Here is a 24,916-nt window from a genome sequence, read left to right on the forward strand (position 1 = left end):
TTTAATTTATTTCATGAGAAAGGAAAGAGCACGTTCAAACGTACAAAGCGATGGTTTTGCTCCAACAGATGCCATTCCAGTCTGTGAAACTGCCTGGCTTCGGGGGATTACGCAGCTCGATTATTAAGAAACAGATATAAATGGATAATCTTGAAAACAGCTAAAACAGCCCTTCAGAAGCACTTGCAATTTAAACTTATTGTGACTCAGTAACATGAGGAAGCTTAATGGACTAAGCTAGACAGCTGCCAACTGAAATCTTTTCAAACTCATGGTTAGCATTAAGGAATACCAGCGTTACTTACTAGATTTGCTAAATCCAGAAATACACTCCTCCAAGAACTCTAAGGTAAGGTGTGGTTCGTTAGCTGCAAGAGTCTTACTAATAGATACAATAAATAGTGTGTTGTTGGCAGGAATACACAGACCTGAAGTTTCCAGTAACTGGCCCTCAATCTTTAAATTAAAGGTACAGGTTAAGGCACAGAGAAGATTATAGGCAGCAGACCTGTAACAAAGCAAGCAGTGTGACTTGTAATAGCTTTCTTGTACATTTTAAAATACACACATTACACCAAGGCATCACAGTAGTAGTACTGACATTTAAAAAGTCAAATCAATACTGCTCTCTAAGAGATTACATTTAAATCCTGAACTGTTTCCCTGCACCAGTTAAGATTCAGAGACAACAACATGTGCCTTGGAGAAATGAAAATTACTCCTCTACTTGCTTTAAACAATTTCTGGTGAGGTTAAAGAGTATGCTTGAAGGACTCTGTACTGGACGTCTCGGAGAGGCCCTCAGTTCCAGGAAATTCTGAATATTTCCCGGTGCCGGGAGAGACGGCCGAGGGCCGCCCCTGCACCAGCACCTGGCCCGAGGCAGGACCCGGGAGCCCGCTCGCGGTGGCACCGCTCCCAGCACCATGTACGCCAGACGGACCTAATGAACATACGTCGCAAAGCAGTATTTCTCCTTGTAAAGAGAAATTAAGCTTCCCATAGGCCTTCAGTTACCCTGACAGTAAGTATGTCTTTCTTCACCTATAGAAAACCCCAACTTAATATTAAAAAGTACATTTGATGGAGCTGTGGTGAAAGAAAAACTGTTTTGTTCAAGAGAGATTTGCTCACACTAAGAAAACCTTGGAAAGAATCCACGTTTTTGACTGACGTTCATATAAATTCAAAAGATCCGTACCGCAGACTGGGGTCTGAGCTTCCCAGGTTGAGCAGCGCTATGTTCAGTAGTGTTCCAGGGACATCCTTCGGGCGAATTTTAGTGTGCTGTGGGATGGAGTCGGGTTGTGACAGCTCCCACCGTGTCCGTATGTGAATAATGGACCTAACGATGGCTTCACACTCCTGATGCATGAAGGTGAGCGGCGTGCCTTGGTTGGCAATGGTTAAGGTAAACTGGTTCTCATCAACGAGACATATTTCCTCAATTTCAGAGGCATAGTATATATCATTCAAAAACACTGTTTGTCCCAGGACTCTTGTCCGTTCCGCTGACGTCACCTGCACAGCGGTTGACCCAACCTTAGAAAGAGAACAGAAAAACGGTTCAGCACCTAGTGCTAGCAATACAGAGGGAAAAGTCTGACATTTTTAATTTCATAAAGATAAGTGTATGAAATGTTATACTTCCTGACGAGGCATACTAAGAAGTTGCGATTTCTCCTCAAGACAGGAGAGGAGAATTAAGAGACCGTAAAATCATATTCAAATCCTTATAAAAATATAACAATTCACTAGGAACAGCATTGAAAGGACTTACTTTAATAGAAACTTTGGTGTCTTTATGAGCCAGTTTGAGAGCATTGTGAAATACTTTCAAGTCCTCCTCCAAGGCCAAGGTAGCCGCTGGGAGCTTCTGCTGGTCGTGTTCGATGTGCTCGGCCAGTTTCCCTGGCGAGTCTATGAAAATAAGCCTTTTGCTTCCTTTCAAACCTGTCAAGAGCCTTTCATGGTATTTGGTGTATTCTCTGACCCAAGAGTTACAGTTATAAATAAAAACTGCTGAGACATTTTCATAAGCAAAGCCTGGAAAAACTACAAACCATTTAGAAAGAAAGTCTGTTTTAAAGCGGTTACTGGGGCCAGCGTGTGTGAGGTCCACTACAATTTCATATGGCTTTGCATAGTATGGCTTCAGAGTTAGCAGCACGTGGTATATCAATAAATCTCCGTTGATCTGACCAGTCTTGAATCTGTAAGAAAACAAGACAGACGTTGTCGGGTTTGCATTTTAGACCCACATTACGAACGTTTGAGTGGTGTATTACACATATTCCTGCTGCACTAAACCAGACTGATCCTTCAGGTAGTTCTAAAACACCACCGATCCAAAGCAGCGGTGCTGGAGCGGCGGCTGCAGCCTGAAGGCATCTGCTGCTGCTGCTGTGTCCTGGCTCACACGCCAACCGAGTTCAGTGCCCGGTACGAAGAAGCTTGACTTCAGCCTGCAGTGCCACGCAACCTGGCACAGCCAAGGAGCCTCCAGACAGACAGGAGGTTTATTCAACTAAAAGGAAAAGTGAAATCCGTGCTGGAGAGCAACAGTGCATCAGTTGGATTACATGAAAAGACCTCAAAGTTTCTTTTAAAATAAAAGTAAAGTATAAGTGCCTCAAACTAACTTTTTAACCTCTCTAGAGATTCAAATTATATCTACTTTTATAGGTGGAATACTAGATGTATTTCAGAAGTCACAATTAAGACTAATTAAGTACCCACATACCAACTTTTTCAAAGGGTCTCACGCTCATTTCTTTTGCTATATACTGCAGCACCTGGTGGAACGTTTCTAGGAATGGTCAGTCCTCTGAGGATCTGTCTACAAAACAACTCTTTCCAAAAAAAGATTCAGATAATATATAAATATTAAGAACCTTTTATTCTTGTTTAACGGTTCTCTGAATTCTATGAGACTAGACAGCGATCTGCCTAAACCAAGTCTCCAGAGTTAGCACGGCAGACAGAATTCTACTCGGAAGAATTAATTAAAAATCAAACTCAACAGTAGCTCGTGAACACCTAAGGTACTTTTCCGTCTCTGTCACTGATTCAAGCTAGCACTAACCCAACTCTTTCAAGGCAAATCAACCGTCTACGGAAAGAGGTAATAAATACCGTAAGCACATACGCAGCTTTGAGTGTACCGGGACACCGCTCCCGGTAACACCCGAGGCAAAGCCCCTGCGCGTAGGGTAACTGCGGGGATCAGCTTCATAAGCGTAGAATATTTGTCTGCTGAAGAGATTTTTTTTTTCCCTTGTGCTACTTCCTGTTGTTCTGAGAGCTAATTTGGGTAAGTTGGTGTTTTTCCCCCCTAACGTGTCATGGTATAGTTGTTACAAAAAGGAAGTGTGTCATCTCTGTGGTTTTAGTTCTCCACTTAGAGTAAACGACATATAATTTCAGTTACAGATTTGCTTAAGAAACAGCAGCATTGTCTAAATCTACTTGCTTTACGTTAATGGTCCTTCACATCCTAAAAGCAAATACATGCACAAAGAAATTTCATTGTTAAAAGGACTAAACACCTGAAACACCAAATTTCTTTTGACTACATCTTGGCAAGGTAAGTACACGTTTTCCTTCTCCTCTTTTAAGTTCCACTTCAAAGTTTCTTAGATTTTGTAGAAAATTATACACAAAAGTATTTTTAAAGAAACTCAAGTAACCGAAAAATAGTAATGGTCTGTAAAAATATTATCTCCAACTGAATTAAGGAAGCTGATATAACTGTATTTTTAGTAATGTTAAAGGCTATTCATAATCAGACTCCAAAGATTTAACAGTGACAGTCGCTACTCAGCTCTGTTGCCCCTGTGCATTCCTGTGAGCTCATGGAAGACCCTAAGCCCGTGCTCATGGACGCCTAGGCAAAGGCTTGAACTAAAAAAAAGATAAATCAGTTCTTTAATGACCAGTTCCTTTGCTCTCGTGATTTTAAGCAAAGCCCTTAACACCACTAACACCGGACTCGCTGCGCTCCTGGCGGGAGCGGCAGAAGGACAGTAGCAGCTCCCGGACAGGAATGTTAACTGTTGGAGCATCTCTGTGGCGGCAAATGCATCTCGGTTCTGCATGCAGAAACTTTATGTGAAATGTTGTTGTGTTTCAAAAAAAAAAAAACCAAAAAAAGGCTTCACTGTTTTTGCTTTTTTTCCTTTTTAAAATACACTACAAGGCATCATCCAGGCAACATTTACCAGATAAAGCCAAATTCTACCTGGGCTGTAGCTGATTACTAAGATGGTTTCTAGTTCAAACTTAACAGATTCATCTCAGAATGAGGTTTAGTTTTACGTTATGGGTGAACTGCAAAGTAAAAGATACACATATCTTTTGCTGCTCCTTTGTCACATAAGGAGAGACGCCCATCGCCTGTTCCCTGGTTACACTCCAGGCGTATCACTGCTTTCGTTCTCCTGGAGGACTTGAGCAACACGAAGGGCTGCCGTTTGGATACCGCGAGATGGGCAAGTCCACCCCTTGGATTTTTGGAAGTGAATATATCAAGCTCTTTGGCAGGCACGCTAACTTTTGGCTATAATAAAAGAAACACTGTCTGGAACATTTCAAAGTTACCTGACCTTACAAACGTACAGCTACGCTTCGCTGCCTTTAAAGTAGAGCTTCAAGAACAAAGGTATTTATCAAAACAGCACTGGTACTTTCGGTCATTCTCTACAGTATTTATATTTGAACCAAATGTAGACTGTAACATTCAAAGGAAAAATTTTGTTCTGTTAATAGAGACGGTGACAGAGAGCCCTGGGGTGGGATAACAAGCCTTGAGCTCTGACGGCGTCCCCCACGCGCAGCCCGGCCCGAGCAGCAGCAGCACTGGAGCGCTTCACGGCTCGTCTGGTTTGTCACTATTATTTGAGGTCATTACCTCAGTACCAGACTGACCTAAGGATCGGTTTCCCGCCCTCCAGACAAATCCAACAGGTGCAAATTTGAATCCTACACAAATGTGAAACAGAACATACTAACGGCAGTATCATTTGCATAATTATCGCAGGCACTTTAAAGAAAATGTCACAATCTGTAACATGTTTGTCAGAAAAATGTGATAAGTACATTTGTGATAAATAGCCTTTTGAGCAACAAAGCAGAAAAATTAGAGAACCAAGATTTCCCTAGGCAGTCACGAAACGCTCCAGAGAGCTGTGCTGCGCTCCAGCCCGCCGGCACTCCCTTTCAGATGAACCTCCTTCACTTGAGCATCTTGACAAGCACGGTTCCACTTCCCGCATTCGGGGGAACACAGGAAAGTCAGAAGCAGTAACCTGTAAACTTTACCTGGGTTTCTCCTTTCTCTGTGCAAAAGCAGAAGTGACGAACTTACAGTCAGTGGTAGTGCGGGCAGCTTTAAAGAGGAGGAACTGCCACCGAGGAGGAACTACCACCCAGCCCGCCTCTGCACCAGTGGTTAGCAGGAAACACTTTCTCTCTTTGCTCCATGTACTTCTTTAACCTCCGTGTATTTTCTATAAACCTCAAACTGTCAGAAGTTTGAGACAACCTCTTCTTTCAGAATACCACATACTTGAACTCGTCCTCCTACATCCACTAAAACCGAGGTCAAGTTACACACTTTCTCACCAAAAAGGCTGCTGCCTGCTATTCCCCGAGAAGTCCGATTCGAGCCTCGAGAACTAGCAATAGCTAAACTAATACCGTAATTTGTATTTTTGCAGGTGACAAAATAGGAAGATGAAGACAAAGAGACACAGTAAGCCACACTTTGTCTTCCCTGCTGTGATAATCTTTTCTTTGTGTTTGCAAACAAGCGCAAACCATACCCGTTACCCCTGGGTACGTGAAACGTGGATTCCCATCAGCCAGAACCTAAGTGGAAGCCAGAACCTAACAGAAACCAATACAAATTCCCCTCTGAGCACCAATTTCAGCAGCAAAGCGACTACTTTTGAAATGCAGACTAATACCCTGCAATCCTTATCCTCCACAATGGCCCAAAACTCAACATCTTCCCCTGCCAGAAATGCCGTTTCTACCACTGGAGGACCAAGGAACACCAGCAAACCCAAGAGTACACTGACAAAAGAAACATGTGAAGACAATAAGTCTCTTATACTGATTTGTTTCATTATAATAGCAGTACTCGTGCTTATCTGCACCTTCTTGTTTCTGTCGACAGTCGTAATAGCAAACAAAATGTCCTATCTCAAAAAAACTCAGCAAGGAAAACGCAGGCCCAGGAGCAATGGCGATATTCTGGCGACCAACAGCTTATGGCCCACTGCGGCAGGAACGTGGCAGAGGATGCCTAAGGAGACAACGGGAACTGGACTGATAATGCAAGACTTAATAGCAGGGAGAGACGCTGCGATGCAAAGGAAAACCGGAGATGAAACTACTGAGAAACTCACTAAAGAAACAGATCACGAACAGGAAAACAACGAACCGTCAAAGTCACACAAACCCATTTTAACCAATTTTGTAGTTGAGATTTAATTCATGCTCAGGTAAAAACTCATCTTTTGCCTTTTTTACGTCATTAATATGAGTCAAATACTTAGCTTTCGAGTAACAACATGAATTTTAACACAGGAAAGCAGATCTCTGGGTTTTTGCTTTTACGATAGTGGGAACGCTGTAGCAACTTGTAGGCCTAGAAGGGAATAAGATTGTGTTAAATAACTTTTTATGAACAGCGACAAGACTGGTTTTAGTCCTTTGACCAGAAATCACGACCGAACGAGATAAAACGAAAGGCCAGAAGTTTGCCCGTTCTCAAGGATCATTAGGAGGACAAAGGAAAGGACTGTTAGTCTAATAAATACATCACACCGCGAGGTGCTGCGCAGGCACATCCAGGCTGCGACTTTAAGAAAACCATAACTCAATCACAACTTTGATGCAATTACTGAATTAGGAACTGGTCACTCTCAAAATGCCCTTTCAGGTTTTTCCATCAAGGACTTCCTAAACCAGCTTAATAGCTTTTGAACCAGATTGAGATTTGAATCGTATTTATGGTGTTTCGACTTTGTGTATGAATATATGATGTTTGTATGATATGTTACACTATGAGAACTATTTCACTTTGTTATCTCCAATAAACCACCAACATCAGCTTTTAAAGAACTTGACTTATGTGATACTATTTCTCTAACTCAAAATATTACTGAAAAAAAATCACAGAAAGCATTTTGGAATATTATATTCCTACAACATTTGCTGAAGGTCAGTGAAGGTCTTCTCTGACGACTACCTGTGATTTCTTGCGTCACAGAAACATCCGTACGGAAACACACTCCACTTTGTCCTGACACAACCAATTAGAACACGCCAAAAATTTCTTCAAGAACCACCACAACTTTTAGTTTCTTTATGCCCACAGAGACCCCATTTTTCCCATATTTGTGGGGAGATGTCTCTATCTGGTCTCACTGCAGCAGAGCTTTGTTATTTTAAGGCAACACAAGAAGTTCTTCACAAGCTACTTGGGCTTAAAGAAGATCTGCTGCACCATGGTTACAAGTGGTAAAACTGCACAGGGAGAAAGCTCTAAACATCCCGTGCATCTGTAGTAAACATTTTTGACACAAGAGATGGTGGTATGAGTTTGAAAGAATCAGGATGTAAGACTGAATCCTCCATTCACCTTCCATTGCGTCACCCGTACGCTTGGCTGGAGGGGCAGGTAAAGAAGCGACAGAAAAGCAAAGCGAAGACAGCGCTCAAGGGAGCCAGGAGAGCGCAGGATGTCACGAAAAATGCCCCTGCCTGTGTCAGAGGTGGTTTGCGTAGTGAGGAAGATAAAGTTGGAAGGAGTTTGCAAGCTGAGCCCAGAACTGGGAGTCTTTAGAAAATAAGTTCAGTGGAGACAGAAAAAAAAACACCCCAAAACACAACTACAGGGCAAATTCCAACGAATCTGCCATAAACCACATATTCAGACGTATCGGAGCTCAAAGGGAGGAGGTGCAACACAACACACAGGGAGAAGGGGAGGACAGGGCGCTGTGTCAGGCATTTTAAAACATGAGGAGAAAGGCCAGAAGAAGAATAAGGCCAAACGGTGACAGACGGGTGATGACAACCCAGGACTTGAGGAGATAACTGAGAACATGTCCCCTGGGTGACAGAAAGAGAGGGAAAGGGCAGGGTTGGGGGGTGCTGCGTTACAGTTACCTTCGCCTTCCCCAAAATGACCACAAGCGCGGGAGGCAACAGCAGAGGCTGTGCAAGTACTAAAAACCAGAATCTGAGATAGCAAACATGAGAATCTAACCTGGTGTAACACTGCTCCCAGGTCGGAAGGTAACGGAGCCCGAACAGGAGGATGAACCCCTCCGTTAGCCAGCCTGCCTGCAGCAACACAGCAAGCTGTGAGAGGCAGCAGATTAACGGGGTAAACCAGCAGTGTCATGAAAAAAGCAGGCAGAAAGGGAAAAGAATCACGATCATATTAGTGGAAGGAAGGAAGGAAGGAAGGGAGGAAGGGAGGGAGGGAGGAAAAACAGGAAGGAAAAAGAACTGTCATTGAGGTGGGAACTGTGGCAAAAGACAGGTGGAATTATGAAGGTTGAAGAGAATGGGGATGAGATGAAGGAATCAGACAAGAAACCTAGAGTATGGGATCAGGATTTGTGTTTGCTGCAGGAGCAGGAAGAGTCTGAAAAAGAGAACTAGTGTAACCAGAAGAGAGGGCCAACAGGAGAAGCAGGAGGAGATGAAGAAGCTGCAGAAGGATCTGGCGGTAGCTACTTGGCACTGGCAGAATACACTTGCAAAATGCCACGAGGACATATTTGTGCGGGTTTCCTTTTGCCAGGCAGCCTTTCTAGGCAAAAATGCTCAAGGAGACAAAAGAAAGTAGTTTGGGTTACATTAAATAGTATGCAGAGAGTGGGAAAAGGGCTGCCCAGAGAGCACAGCCCCCCATCAACAATGGCAGCAGGGACCAGAGATGTCCAGAGAGAAAAAAAACATGCGGGGGGGGGGGGGGGGGGGGGAGAAGAAGGGTGAACTCTGTAGTTATCTGCCTTTTAATGCAACTACACCAATGAAGATGCATAAGCAAGCCAGCATCCTGTAATCAGCCAGCCTCCGATGACTCACTGGAACGAACCGAAGGTTGTTTTTCCACCAATAATCATGACAGCACACCAAACCACCACTGAAATTCAATCAGTAAAATTCAAATCCAGTCCAAACTTGCACAATTTTTGACTCACACAGAAGTAACTGTAACTATTTTCCACAAAGACAGGCAGACAAGCATTCATGAATTTCTACACAATATGCACATAGAGGACGAAAGCCGCAAACCTTTAGATATTTGAATTTCATAAAAACTACAGAGCTGAAAAGTTTGCTGGTAAAGCATGCAAACTCTGCCATGAGGCTGTTAGCAATCTCCCGACTCTTGACACTTCCTGCAGCGAGTGTTGGTAAACTTCCTCTTGAGCTGCAGAAACCTACTTCAACGTGGAAGGAGCCATTTTCAGCCGCCTGACTTTCAGCGCTCAGCCTGTCTTCCTAAGGCTTCAAAGAAAAAAGTAAGACGGCGCTTGCTTGAGAGAAGATAAATGTGCAGGTAAGAATCAGCTGCAAGACGGAACGTCTTAATATTTGTATTATTGGGTTTGAAATGGAACCGCGTACAGCACTGTGTACGTCCTGACTTCAGGGTGTATTCAAAGCTCTTGTGAATGCCTGCATCTTAAAAGTATTAGGGCTTCAAACACACACTCTTTGCTGTTGTTCCTATGAACTACCATGAACTCTACACGTAAGTATTATTTGATCCTATTTTGAAGAGGGGGGAGCAGAATAAAAATTAAATTGAATCACTTTTACCTATTTTAAACCTTACAGAGTTTAGATCATAATGTTCTCAAGAAGCATTAATTTACTACTCAATAGGTGTTTACACTGTTACATCGGAAATTTAATTTTGCATATTTGTAAACCCACAGAGATTTACGCATATTAAAGTCCCAGAAACAGCTTCACATGACTGCCATTACAGTAACTGATAAATTAGCTCAAATTGCATGAAAGTAACTTCAGATAGAAAAATGCTATGCAGTGGATGTATTTTATATCATTTATTTCATATAGCGACACTCAGAGATCTCTAACTCTAAACAGTACAGGAAAAGAAAAAAGAAATATGTTTCATGCCAACAACTTGATTTTAACACAATCTCCTCCATTGCAAAAAGTGTTCCCCGTGCAGGAATTTATTTATGAAAACAGTTTAACATTAGAATGCTGTTCCATTACAGCATCAGTATTTGGAAACTTTTCAAAAATTATTACGCTCTGCCCTTAACTGCTGAAGAAAGGCAAGAACAGGAAATAAAAGTTTAAGAGAACTGCGAAGAGCCTTTTACTTAGGTCTCGGCTTATACCCATCAAAACAAGACAATTGTCTTTACTTGTGACAGTCCTGTTTGTCAACACTGCTGCGAGTGTTCCCAATCTCGTTCCAGGTCCATAACCGTTTACATGACTGATAAATGTTGTTATTTTGAAACACTGTTAGGACTTCTTTGCTGATGCCTTTTTCTGATAAGGCGAAAAAAGTTAATAATAACCAAGATGTTCTCTTCAAAAAAGTCTCTTAATTAGAATGATCATACATGTTGAAAATCTGCTTGTTGTTTGTAACGTCAGCAACAAACCTCCTGATTATGCAAAAGGGAACAAGCATGAAATTTTAAACATAATCTCCAATATTATTTTCACTACTGGAGTATTAAAATAAAGTTATCTTGTGTCAATAAAGTGCAACAATACAACAAACGCAGTTTTCAAGTGACTACGTTTGATTTCATTCCTGCTACAGGAGAGGACATATCTAAAGGGGCTGCAGGAAAATGGCCAACAACCAGCTAATCCTGGTGCTCTTCTGTGGGGAACTGTGGAAATCACTTTCTACAGCAATACCTCAAAACGTTTCCACGAACAAAAGAAACTCATACACCATTATCAGGAGTCCCAGAGCAGACAAAGCTCCTCTATATCCACTGCAAGCAACCGGGCTCCGTCCACACAAATCTGGAAGAGCACTGACTGTCACGACATCGCCTCAGTTCCCCAAAGCGTACGCAGAACCTAGCGATGGAAGCTGGATAGCAGCACTGCTAATTGGCATCATTTTGATTAGTATGATAATGGCTATTATTATAATTCTTCTCTGGAAATGCTGCAAGAGGCCAGTTCTAGTAGATTCAAATTGGGCAGGTCGTTCTCCATTTGCGGATGGAGACACACCAGATGTCTTTATGGACTCTGACCAGGCTACCAAACGTTCATCAGTGTTATTTATGTTGCCTTGGAAATGGAAACAAGACACAAACTCACAGCAGGATCCCGCTGCATCAGAGAACCCCTCCCGCTGCACCACCAGCAACGAGAACAGCCAGGCGGCTCCACCAGTGGCAGACTGCTCCGTAGACAGCGCTTCCAACACGGATCCAACTCCAGCCCTCCCCGTTTCCAACACGGATGGGTCTCCGGCTCTCCCCATTTCCAACACGGATGGGTTTCCAGCCCCCCTCATTTCCAACACGGATGGGGCTCCAGCTCTCCCCATTTCCAACACGGATGGGGCTCTGCCCCCCCCCGCTGAAGCAGTAAGCCCTGCACGCACCTCCTGTCCTCACCCAACGGCTTCACCCGACTTCCCAGATCTGCCCCCTCCACCTGACTGGCTCAGGGAACCGGCTGAGGACCACAGTTCGGATCACAGCAAGTACCAGGGATTTCCCTCAGAAACAGAGGAACAGTTGCCCCCGCCACCCGAGTCGCTTATTCAAGAGATCCACGCACCGCTGCCCCAGCAGCCGCAGCCAGGGGACCCTCTGCAGACCGCCAGAATTGATTTCCAGCACACTTCACATTTTTCTTAAATGAAGTATTCTTCAAATAACCGAAAAAAGGAGAAGTCGACGCAGGCGGAACAGTGAGACCACAGCACGGGCACTTCCCCAGCGTTTCTTAACTTCAGCTTTCACAAAAGGGAACCACCTGCTTCTGCCTGAAGGAAATAATTTCAAAATACAATATGGACTGTGCCCACTAGATACTGTTCCTAGTGAGTCCAGATTTTGGAGACTACAGAAAACACAGCAGACGCACAGACCTGTGTGTGCCCGTACAGACAGACCGTAACAGAGGTGTAGACGTGGAGCTTTCAAGAAACGGTACAGCTTTAGAGGTGCTCTGAGCTTCTCTAAATTGTTTGTCCTACTAGGCTGTATGAGAGGATGCAATGAATTCAAGTTAATTTTAATAAAGCTTTCTGATTCAAAGATGTTTTGGTCACTTAAAGCATACTTGCTTAGATACAAAGCTCTGAATTCAAACCAAAGTCCGTGTCCCTCGACACACACACGTGCCGCCTTTCACACACAGGCCATCTTCTGCACGTGATGGGGTAACAACGGATTCCAGGTGTCTGACACAAATCCTCCTAACAGCCATCGGCTGTTCTTCACTAATCGCAACGAGATTTCCTTCAGACCAAATATTGCCAAAAAGTTGAGTGTGAAGTGACTGGAGGTTTTACGCCAGTACTGATTGGTAAAGCAGAGAACGGTGCGAGTAACAGTTCATACAGTGGTCACTGAACAGCTGAAATGGCTCCAAACACTTGAAGAACAAGTACAAAAAGGCTTTCTTTTACCTAAATACTTTTGATTTTCATGGATAAAATAGAAAGAGTTTGCAGAACACCTGGGCAAATGATCAGCAGAACTCGTTGTGCACATTCACTAGTTCCTTCCTCTGAAGTAGTATTTTCAGAATGCACTCAATATTACTACTATAAACTTTAAAAATTCATTTAATGTTGCATGGATGTCAGATTCCTTTTACCTCAAGTGCTTTACACGTCCCTTTCTGGGCGCTGAGGACAAGCGCAGCTCACCGCACTGGCCAGAGCTGCGCGTTCCGATAAGCTAACTTTTGGGGGAGAAGTAGGAGGGTGGTCTTAGAGGTAAACTGATATTATTTTTTTATCAGTACTGAATGTTTAGATTTCTAGAAAGAAGCTGCTATACGCTGAAGCTACCCTGCCGGGACCGCTCCGCAAAACTGCAGTTTGTAGTTTTGTGTTCGCCTGGGGAGGGAATGTATCTGTGGATGTTGCACAGAGCACGTTCGCGCATATTCTAACAATAAACTCCAAAATTTTTAAATTACCACCAAAAATTAACATCCTAAATTATGCAAGTGCAATTCTAGGCGGCTGTGCATACAAGGGACATAGGAAAAGAGATTTACAAAGTTTTCTTACCGTTTATATAAGCTGTACGATTGTGCTTGCCTAAAGAATAGCACTCCAATTACCCAAAGACTTCTTTAAGGCTTGTTGCATTACGCCATGTTAAAATTAACAGCATTATAAAGTATACCCACTCTTACCATATTGCTTGGACAAATTCAGATATAGATTTCCTATAGGAATCTGTAAAATCCTACCAGCTGAGCTATATTATACCCTACAAAACAGTGATAGCCCGATCTGAGGAGCAGAAAACGGAAGATTTTAAAATGATGAAAAGATATTCTGCAGCGTAGCTTAAAAAAGCTTAAGATAGGAAGCCTAAATTAAGATTAACCTTTATTACAGGAGGAGAGGTTAATCGAAGGTAAAAAGGAACACAAGTTAACATGACTTTGTAAATAGGAACATTGAAATGGGATCACAGCTTAAGCTAGAATAGCCTCGGTGCCGTTTACGTAGGCAGTCTTACGTGTTATGTTGCGATGCATTAACAGAGCCTAAAATACAGACACGGAGAAGTTAACCGGTCCGAATTACAAAAGCCAACTATTGTAGTGAATATGCTTGCTGTGCAACGAACGGGAGCCAGCAGCAGGGCCAGCTCTGCAGTCTCCGTGTAGTCAGATCAGGTGCTGCGGAGCCCCAGCCAGCAGCAATACGATGCAGCTGAAGAGGGAAGCACAACCCCCCGGCAGCAACTGGAGCTACTCCCCAGAACGAGACGACCTCTAAGCTTCGATCTGCCACAGAAATGATGTGCTGATATCGCGGAAGAGATTACGGTAAGTTTGTGGGGTTTTTTGTTTTTCATCACAAAAACCTGCTACAAAATTAGAGACGGCAACAAGAGGGAAATGGTTAGTCGATGACAGATGCTTGCACCAGAAATTTGCTGCAGTGTCAGAGATTTCTTACTAACATTTATTCAGCTTTCAAACATGTGTTACCAGCTCTGAGAATGCAATTAGCAGTATAATAAGGAAAAATAACAATGTGCATGTTAGTATGAATGTGGAATTGGGGTTTCAAACTAAATTCGTAACAATTTAAGATGTATTTGAACCAATTCTACTTCAGCAAATAGCATGCGTGTACGGGGGGGACTGCTACATTACTGCAGAGATTTGTAAAGCAGATCCAGTTGACAGCCATTTTTTCATCCTGTATAAAAGAACACATTATTCCAAACATAATATAGGCTTGAAATCACTAAAAACAAGAAGCAGACATTGTATAACATTTGGAAGAGACTTGCATTTTCGGAAGAAAGCCCTCATTTGAGCTTGAGGGGGAAAGGGAGATGAAAAAACAAGTCTCATTCTGCCAGACAACATGACAGTCTGAAGGGATGCTTTGTAAAGTCTCTCTTGAACAATTCTAAAAAGGACCGTGCCACAAAGGGGTTTATTGATATTTTTACTTAATTTCTCCTGCAAGTGGTCGTTGCAAAGACAGCCCTTATAAAGAAATAAAATATATCGCATGGATTTAAAGGGTGTCATTTTGGTATATTTATTTTCAGGCAACGATGGAGTACCAGACACTGACTACATCTACCTGTCTGCTGGTCCTTCTGTTTTTCATGCCCACTGTTTTGGGTATCTGCCCTTCTAACTGTACATGCTCAGGAAACGACAGGAATGTGGACTGTTCAGGCAGAAACTTAACTATACTGCCACACGGACTTCAAGACAACATTACATATTTAAATCTGTCCTTTAACCAGTTCGTAGATCTCGATCATCAGCTAACGAGATTCACCAATTTGAGGACCCTTGATATTTCAAATAATTGGCTCAAGAATGTTCCTGCCCATCTGCCCAAGTCCTTATGGGAATTATACGCCATAAACAACAACATTAAAGTTCTTCAGAAGCTTGATACGGCTTACCAGTGGAATCTTAAAGTGCTCGATGTTTCCAGGAATATGGTGGAAAGAGCTGTTCTGATCAACAACACACTGAGCAGTCTCAAGTTTCTCAATCTCAGCAGCAACAAACTTTGGACAGTTCCAACCAACATGCCCTACAACATAGAGACGGTGGACCTATCCAGCAACTTCTTGTCCCAGATACTCCCGGGAACGCTGGTGAGACTACAGCACCTTACGAGCCTCTACCTGCACAACAACAAGTTCACCTACATTCCCGACAAAGCTTTCGACCAGCTCTTCCAGCTGCGAGTAGTAACCCTATACAACAACCCGTGGTCCTGCAGTGACAAACAAAATATCCCGTATCTGCTTAAATGGGTGCAGGGCACAGCTGCCAGCGTCATAGGGGCTCCCTGTGCTAACCAGTCCGGGCTCTGGATGAGTGCCACCCCGACCTCGGCGGCTCCCACCGCCACGGACTCCAGCCTCACGATGAAAGGAATGAAGGCAGCAGACAAAGCTCCTTCTCCAGTGGCAACGGAACCCACCAAAATGACAAAAATGCATAAACAATTTAAAGCTAAAGAAGTCACCAGCTTGGCCACCTTAAGCCAAACTGTCCTGTTGACGAGCACAGACCGACCGCTCCTCCTCTATCCGGAAGATCCCACCGCCAGGAAGGTCAGCTCCCAAGAAGCAGCAGCCACACACACCATCTACATCAAAGATTCCGCCGAGGCGAACTCAAGCCTGACTCGTTCAACAGGATCCCCCACCACCCCCATGACTTTAAGTATCACCAGTGGAATGCCAACAAACTACTCCAAAATGCCCCAAAGCACAACCGCGACCTTAAGGAAAGAGGAATCCACTACAAGTATTTTGAATACTCACGTGCCCTCCAAAGCAAGTATCTGTGAGATATATTTGGTTTATGTCGTAATGCTTAATGCAGTGGCAGCGTTTATTGGCTAAAGGCTTGTGTCTTGTGAAAATTATTGAGTTTATTCCTGTGATACACAGCCGGAGTTAAGACATCCAGGTCAAAGAAGGAAGCAAAGTACGAGAAACTCAAAGTTCTGACTCTGATCTAAAGAAAATAACAGTTCTTCATCAAAGAAGTGCACACTAATGTCTTGATACTAAGCTGCTACTTATTTTAATATGTCTTAATTGAGTAAAATTAACCTATGATTTTGTTTTTAAAATGTGCTTATTTTGTATTTAAATTTTTAATTTTACTTGCACAGAATAAACCATCAGAATTTTAAGTACTGGTTTTATGTATGATTCTGTCATTAAACAACTGGAAACAAACAGAAGGCCTGTATCATATCCGCATTGTCTTGCTTGACTTGCCGGTGAGCAATTCTTGTAATATAGCAGCACAGATTCTTTGTAAGTTATGACAACGTGCAAAAGGAAGGGAAAAAATAAAGGAACTAAACCTAGCTGTTTCACTAATCAGAAGTTATTCCTGAGAAAAATCGCTAGCATGTGTATCTATGTTTGCTTCATATGTATTAGGATATTTTAAATAAGAAGAACAACAGTTTTGAATTTAGGAATTAAATATGACAATGCCATGACGTCTGCTAAGAGCGTGTAAACCGAGAAGGCGGCGTGGTCCGCCTTCAGCATGGGAAAAGTGGCAGGGGCCGATATCTCTTTTTGCTCTTGACTTAGAGACTGCAGGCAAGTTATTTCTCACTTTCCATATTAAAAAAAAAAAAAAAAAAGATAAAAGCAGAAGAAAACACAAGATGTTCAATGCCATGACACTCTCCAACAACAAGGAGTTATCTACGTAAATTAACGGAATGGAACTCCTTGACTTTATTTCAAGTGACATCCAAAAATATGAGATGTTAATATATTATGCTTGAAAGAGTATCACAAATCAGCCAGAATATACCAAACTACTACTTTTTGATCAGTAAAATGAAATATCAGCCAATTTCTAACGCAAGCTATGTAACAAATCAATTAAGCAATTAGTTGTCAAGCTGTCATTGAAACAATCCTTGAATCTTGTGACTTGAAAAAAAATTCATTCAGTCCATGGCATTGAACATGCCCAAATCCTTGCTTTGTAAGGACGAGCATGAACGGTATTCTCCTTGACATCTGCACCACCAGTGAGTAGAAATAGTTGCACGCGTGGTTCTGTCCACTCTAGGAAAATAATTTAACTTATGTGGCAAAGGTACTTGATATACTACAGACGAAGTTTTGCAAACAGCATGAAATGAAAACTGAAGAACAAGATCATCGAAAAAGTATTATTCACTTAATATTACAAATCTTTATACAATGTTTTCCATTCATTTCAGGCCATTTAATTTCCAGTTATTGTAGCATGAAGGTGCTGCAAACCCCAGAAAACCTCACTGCTGAGACTGGAGTCCTCTACCTACTTCTCCTAGGTGTCAACGAGGGCTGTTGACCATTTGCAACCACTGGTATCAGCGAAATCACAACTTTCCAATTGCGAACAGTATTTATATAACCGGAAATGTGTTTTAATTTCTAACAGTAAATGTTACACAATGGATTTGTACAGTTATTTCATTGGCATTTAAGTAAAAATAAAGTTACGTTTGTATTGAACTGAATTAGTGACCGTGCTTCTTTTCAAATAAGCATAGTAATACCGCCGAGGAGATGATATTTTGTTACACAAACCCACTTCAAGCAGACATTTGGCTAAATCGTCATGTCTTATGGGGGGAAATTATGGTTAAATCAAATTATATTATTTCGATACTGACGTATCCCTAATATTGTTTATTAATAAGACAACAGCAACATAGGTCTACCCTTCCCCTTCCCACCCTTCAGAACTTGCAAACACCTGCGGCCTATCTCTATCCCCTAGAACAAGGCAGAGCTCTCTCCTCCCTCCCACAAAAAGACTCTCCATGTTTAATAGGACAGAAAACTGAAAAAAACCCAAAACAACAAAAAAAAAAAAAAAAAAAAAAGACTGACTTTTCATATACATTTTAGGTAGACAAGAACTAGTTATCCGAGTGAAAGTTTAGACAACCTAGACCATAAGCAATACGTGCACGGTACCTCCAACAGCCAGCCGGAGTGCCTCGGGACACAAAGTGGCTGCCGGCGGTTGGAAAGAGTTGACCATTTGCACAAGTTCCACAGATTTTCCCCAGGTTAAACAACCTGACACAAACTGATAAATTCCACTAACTAGGATCAGTATTAAAAAAATGTCGCTGCCTGCCGCTCTCTTTGGACAGACAACACGTTCGCTAGGTACTGACTGACTCTGGACCAGCAGAACCCACTTACCACGTTCAGAACGAGGCGTTTCCGAGAATTACTCCTTCCCACGGCCTCATCTCACACAGCCTACGGCAGCTCAGCCCGCGAGGCAGCACAGATCGCAAAATGAGGTGCTATGACTAAACCGCCTTGAGCTGAGGAAATTACATGAAATACTACACGTGTCTGTGCTGAAGAATTCAATACAGGATGCCAAATTCTACTGGATGCAAAAAACCCTTTAAATGCTCCAAGACTGTCTCACCTGTAATGGGACCATTCAGCAAACATCGACTCCATGAAAAATACTGTTTGCCAGAAGTTGTTTGGGGCAAATTGCAAGTGCCCACACCGAACGACTCGCTACCCAGACTCTGAAGTCTTACGCACGCTGGTAAAAGCCTGGAAGCGGAAACAGGGTTGCAGAGTTTCCCAAATGCACGTACAGGATTGGGAAGTTGGACACAAAACAACTCAGCCGGGTATGGAGGTGAGATGGCGCTCCCGACCCCCAGGGCTGTGCTCGCTGCCCAAACCTCGCCGGCGGGAGGTGCAAGCAAGAGGGCTGCTTAGCCAGACTGCCTTCAATAAAGCCGACTGAAATTTCGGTTTCCTTGTATTTTTCTGGAATACAAATGAGTCGATAACGGCGCAGCGAGTGGGCAGGCAATCGTGGGAGTCGCGCACTTGTCGCTTGGCAACAGCGCAGTCAAACTGAAATCAAACCCATGGGCACGGATGTGAGGACCACAGCATCCGCTTGTGCTGTTTTAAACATGCTGGTCATTCCGTCCATGACAAATACAAAATATTTTAAATAATCTCTTCTCAGAAAAATTATTTTTTTTTCCAAAATACCTTTTTGGCATTTCAGGACAATATTCAAAACACCCCAAAATGGCCTAGCACACCTTGTAGTAGAAATATCCTTGTTTTTGAAAGGTTAAAATCGCTGTAAGGATAGCTGCAGTCTGAAGCAATAACTCAGAGGTTTGCGTTCCTATTAATTAGTTTGAGATATCAGCTTTAAAACTTAATGGCAGTACTTCAGAATCAATAAGTATTGATTTATTGATCATTTTAGTAGCAGTGCAGGGATTAAAAACAGATGAGCAGTGGCTTCGGAAGACAGGTTGTTGCCCAGGAAACAAAATGCGAACAAAAATGACAGAAGGGATTAAATTTCACAGCACAAGAAGGATATAAACTGATCCAGATATATCAGTAAAATGACTCAACAATGCCCTAGCAACGAGATCTCAACCTACCAAAAAAAAAATCAGCCTGCCGCAAGCGCTCAAACATACTGGCAGCCCCGATCTAAACACTCCTTCCAAATTTCACAATTTTAAAAACAACACCCGGCTCAGAGCCACAAGGCAAACAGCCCGACGAGGCACCCGTGGCCCACGTCCCGCTCAGCAGAAGCATCGTCCGAGCATCGCCGCGGGGCCCGGCCCCACCGGCCAGGCGGGGGACCTGCCGCACGCCGGAACGCTCAACGACTCCGTAGCTCCTGAAGAGAGAGCAAGCAATAAAAAGGGCGGTAAAGGCATGCAATATTCCACCTAGCAGCAAGGCTGACGTCAAAGCATAACAATATTTTCATTAAGTACCCTGTACCTGGATAAAATGTACAGGGACCCGCCCCTTACCACCCCTTCACGCAACGCAGGAACGCTTATCCGACTTCTCCCACGATCGCTATGCTATTCTTCCTTTGAGGAACTGAGGTTTGTGTTCATTCAAAAATCCCCAGGACACAGTTTATAAAGCTATTTTCTTGAAAACAACTTTTCTGACTGTTAAACTGCCAGGTAACTCGGTTAGCGGCAGCCTGCTTTATTATTTATGTACTAGCTTCGTTAGCGCCTGTTACTGGCTTGGCCAGACTTGGAAAGGCTTCCTCTCAAACATCTGTGTACAAACGGATGTTGTACAAACTGCGTACAAACCCACTGAGCTGGCACCTTTTTCCAAAGAAAAAATCCTGAATCACACTCCGTAGGTACAGGTGCTAACGATCGCATACTTTCTCAGATAAGGAAGCACGCATAAAAAGTTGAATTATTCGCAAGTAAAGGGCATGAGGATAACAGCCATAAAATGTCATCATTCTCATCAATAGCCCTTATGCAAAATTATGAAAAGCAGATTCACCTGCCCTTGAGTAGATATTCTGCAGAATTTAGCCCCATAATGAACAGGCATTATCACTATTCTTTTAGCTTACAGTGTGCGTCACTCGTGACAAGCGGTAAGCAGTACCTACACCTACAAGCGAATGATACTGTCGCCCATTTCAATGTCAGATTATGTATCTTGTAAACATCTCACCAGCTGCGTTGTTGGATTCCTGGATGTGTATAATCAAGTTCCAGGGAGTGTTTAATCAATCTCCCCTCTCTCTGCAGGTATCACTGGCTGATTGTGTGAGGATTATGCATTTCTCTAGCTACATGTAGCCCCAAGAAACATTCATAGGTACCTTACACAGACTTTATACGGTAACTCTACTTAAGGCTTAAGCTCTCCTCCGCCGCCTTTTCATGTACTCTGCTGTGTGGAATTTGAGATGCAAACCCCCCAGTGCTGAAGGGACAGGGCCATTATGTATCGATAATACCTCTCCAAATGCCTGGAAAAACACGCCCCGATGCTGACTTTCCTCCTACCCACCAACATTCCAACAGCACACTTACAACACCACTGCGCCTTGGACCAGCTAACAGTAAAACGCCAAAGTTTCAAATACTGAAATAAGCACAAAATCACCACCAGGTCATTTCCATTTACAACAGATTTATATAAACAGTTTGCAGGCCTCAGCTCAAAATACTGAAGTAGTTGGTAGCATTTAAACAACAACTTATTTTTGCTGAGATCGCTTCCGCAGGAGCTCATTAGTAAGTCATAAGCACTATGCCTGTAAACTTCCTTACAGATACACCACTGCTATTAAGTCAGCCAGTTGTGGACAATTTCATTTTTCTACTATTAAAGAACAGGTAGGTAAGTGATGTAGGCCTAGCAAGCATGTGTTGCACATATTTGTATCAATTTATTTCCAAAAATTCTTTCTTTATGGATGAAATAACCATTTCTTGCTCTGCAAATGAAGAAAACACACGGCAGGTCAAGTCTTCGCAGAATACATAAAGATGCCTCAGATCGCTGCCAGACAGAGCAGACTTTTTGAAGATGGGTTATCACTATTCTTGGCATTTGTATGCCTAATTTCTCATCTGAACAGGACGGGATAACAATGTAGGCATTTTATTTTACTTGACATGAAATAAGACAGTGTCTAATGGAAAAAAAACAGAGGAGAAAAATGTGGCAAGCAAACAGAGAATTTTTTAAAGAGAATTCAAAAGACTACCTTCTCTTCTAACTTTGTGTATGGAAGGGGCTTAAACATCTGGGATCTTGCTTAGGAAAAAAAAAAAAAAAAAAAAAGGGGGTGCCGGGCTCCCTCGGGGATCGCTCCTCCTGCCCGCGAGCCCCGCAGGCTGCTGAACTCGGGGTACGCTCCAAGCAGAAGCACACGTGGGCGCCTCTGTGATCACACTGCCCCCGTCTTTAACTACAGCAAAATCCTCCCGACAGCAGCAACGGCACCTTCGATGGTGACCGATGCCTTTTGCCTAGCGCGTGAGTTCGGTTTAGCGCAGGTGCTTCAAAGAATCCTTTGCCGTACGGCTCCGAGTGCTGACAAAGGAAAACAATCCAGACCAGAGAGAAAAGCACCAGTGCACTTCTGCAGGGAACAAGTCAACGACCCTTTCTCATTAAGCTGCAACTAAGTCCTTCCTTGGAGCGTGCAGAAGACACCACGCTTCCTGAAGCAGACACTGACATGCCATCCTCCTACTCCAAATTAAACGATCAGGCATTCCCAGTTCCCTTCAAATATCTACTGGTGTCCACTACACATCTCACCTAAAGAAAGGGGGAAGAAATCTCATTTAAACAGACTCACTCATACCAAAATTAACCGTGCAAGGATACAAAAGCACTTTTAATATTAATATATTAATATTTTTGTTGTTGTATATTCAACATAGCTCATGAAAGATGTTGGGGGAACACCACCCCCCCAGTGCTTGCCTTAGAAAAGGACAAGGTTGAAGTATTCGTGAAAGTATATATTCTACTTTGCTTTTTATTCTAAAGAGAAGGTATTTTGTCCTGTGATATATACCTGCACAAGTTTCAGAGAAACAGTTTCTGAAATTACTTTGATGGAACAGAGGGGCGGATGGGAAATTCAGGTGGGAGTGGGGAGATAAAACGCCTCCAGCTGAGCCTTCTAACTTGCAGTAGTCTGACAACTTTTCAAGCTTACTCCGTTACAACAGTGAATAAGCACAACAACTGGAAGAAAAACTGAGTTTCCAAGCATCCATTTTTATTCCTGAATCTTCAGGATGATCAGTTTTCTCGTGACAGCAGTACAACTAGTTCAGAAGGGGTCTGAAAACAGTACATTACATAATCTTCAAAATTTTACTGACCTTGAGATACATAAAGTTATGCTGTCGAAAACAACCAACATGCTTTTTGAAAAACAGTTACTTAAGCTGACCCATGCTGTCCCTGAGTACATATCCTTTTTCAAGCCTATGCAGAAGTCAACTTTAGCAAAACTCATAATCCAAGGGCACGGAATTTTAAGTGCTCACAGTGAGTTAGTCCCCTACACAATACAGCAGTTAAAAATGTGTCCTTAGTTAAACTTTTGAAACTTTGCAGATTTAGTTTTGGGACTCTCTAGGAAAAGATGAGCTTATGAACAAATGGAAGACAGGCAACTAATTGCAGTTCCAGCACTGTATACACTCACTTCACTGTCAACTCCGTCCCCCCTCTGAATCTTTAGGACATCACTGGCGTTTTTCCTCCTGCCTGGCATAAATGCAAGGCTCAAACTTCAGATTCAATAAATCTGTTCCTCGTACAGAATTACACGAAACATTCTGATATCCCAGTGAAGTCACTCTACGAGTCATGTGCTGTTCAACGTCTTCTGAAAAGCAGAAAACTGCCTTAGATGCGAGATACGCAGATACGCGTTTCACTGACATAAAATGGGTCTGCTTTTGTTTCAACAACGACCACTAATGTTCCAACGGGAGCATTTCCAGAAGGTACTCCTCTTTGCAACCATTTTGTTGTAATATGTGAGAGAGAGATACAAACAATAACCTCATTTAATACTAGTGGATCACTGCTAGAAACTTGCACGGCCATTTATACTGCAAACTGACGTTTCAGCTGAGAGTTTATAAAGGCCCACTTCAGCCAACACAATAGGCTCAAAGGTGACTCAAAGACCTCACAGAGGGCAGAGAAGTGCAGTAGACAAAAAATGAGGACAGAAGGTAAGTGGTACTACTCATCTTGTTTCCTTCCACTCCATCCAGAGACTCAAGGGTGTTGAAAATGCAGAAAGGGAGTCAAGTTAAAGGAAGGCAATTTCCCAAGCAAAAGGAAAGCTAAAAGCTGGCTCAGATAAATGTTCTCTTATCTACATTCTATTTCAGAGCTATAAATCATTGGAAGGAGGTTCAGATAAATTTTGTTTTCTTACCTACCTCTACATAATGAGAGTTACCTTGTGTTATTCAGTGTTCCTTTGATTAGCACGAGCTGAGAGATTCATTAAGTGTCAAGCTGACACCAAGCACGGGCACTTTACTCTCCTTCACAGCAAAAGGTACCAGCCATGGCACGCTCTCCTCCTGCTTCCCCCTTGGACTGCCTTACACAGGAAGTCTTCCTAAGAGCTAGCAGCGAAGCAAGTGCTTGAGAACTTTCACAGCAACAAATTTACGAGAACGTAAGCATCTCCTCCCTACACTACCGGCTTGAAAGCAAGCGGTTTGTACTGGGTTTTTTAAAGCATGAAGAAGCCCTTTAGCATGCCTGTACAAAATTCCAGAAGAAGGAAACAGTTTTGAAATTTATTTTACCTTCCACATTGATACCGAACAGAAGTTTTGTTTGTTTGTTGCTCTGAAAATCAAAAACATAATAAAAGAAACGTGAACAGATATATTCATTTGTTGGATCTCTAATTGCATCCTGGCTAGGAAACCATATTTAAGCAGCAGAATTCAACTACCACGTTAGAGGTTATATTTGGAAAGGTTCTTCAAAGCTTGCTCATGATTTTAGCCTCCAACCTGAATTTGGAACAAGGTATGTTTATTATCCAGTGGTAAAACATTGAAGTCCTCCAATCACTAAAATCGTTCCCTAGTTGAAAATTTGGAAATTTTGAAAATTTCTGAGGGGATATGACAAAAGTCACATAGTATAAGAGAATACAAATTTTCTAGGAAAGTAAGTTTGTAACTCAATATACAGAATAAAGGGCACTACTGGAAACAATGAAAAACTATGAAAATTAATAAAATTAGGGATCTAAAATTTTAATTAATTGAAAAAACCTTACATGCCTGTTG

General features: G+C 42.6%; 3 protein-coding genes across 6 annotated transcripts in view; 2 read left to right on the plus strand and 1 right to left on the minus strand.

The window, feature by feature from the left end:
- NF1 (neurofibromin 1) overlaps window positions 1-24,916 on the minus strand; it is a gene marked incomplete at its 5' end in the record, with an annotated part of 98,926 nt that overhangs the window by 22,288 nt on the left and 51,722 nt on the right. For all 4 annotated transcript variants that reach the window (XM_082492860.1, XM_082492859.1, XM_082492858.1 and 1 more), the window contains 3 exons: window positions 306-508; window positions 1,202-1,542; window positions 1,781-2,213. In XM_082492860.1, the coding sequence (XP_082348986.1) occupies window positions 306-508; window positions 1,202-1,542; window positions 1,781-2,213 (977 nt within the window). The remainder of the gene's footprint in view (window positions 1-305; window positions 509-1,201; window positions 1,543-1,780; window positions 2,214-24,916) is intronic.
- On the plus strand, window positions 3,422-7,113 carry EVI2A (ecotropic viral integration site 2A). Its single transcript, XM_082493291.1, has 2 exons — window positions 3,422-3,586; window positions 5,718-7,113. The coding sequence occupies exon 2, from the start codon at window positions 5,734-5,736 to the stop codon at window positions 6,493-6,495; it is 762 nt and encodes a 253-aa protein (XP_082349417.1). The 5' UTR covers window positions 3,422-3,586; window positions 5,718-5,733; the 3' UTR covers window positions 6,496-7,113.
- OMG (oligodendrocyte myelin glycoprotein) lies at window positions 14,817-16,239 on the plus strand (the record flags this gene model as incomplete). The annotated part of the gene is made up of 1 exon (XM_082493069.1): window positions 14,817-16,239. The coding sequence occupies one exon, from the start codon at window positions 14,817-14,819 to the stop codon at window positions 16,134-16,136; it is 1,320 nt and encodes a 439-aa protein (XP_082349195.1). The 3' UTR covers window positions 16,137-16,239.

Source organism: Vanellus vanellus (genome assembly GCF_965231255.1).
Source record: "Vanellus vanellus genome assembly, chromosome: 19".
Lineage (NCBI taxonomy): Eukaryota > Metazoa > Chordata > Aves > Charadriiformes > Charadriidae > Vanellus > Vanellus vanellus.

Excerpts from the sequence above, each read along its gene's own strand:
- EVI2A (XM_082493291.1), top strand. The coding sequence starts at position 5,734 with ATGAAGACAAAGAGACACAGTAAGCCACACTTTGTCTTCCCTGCTGTG.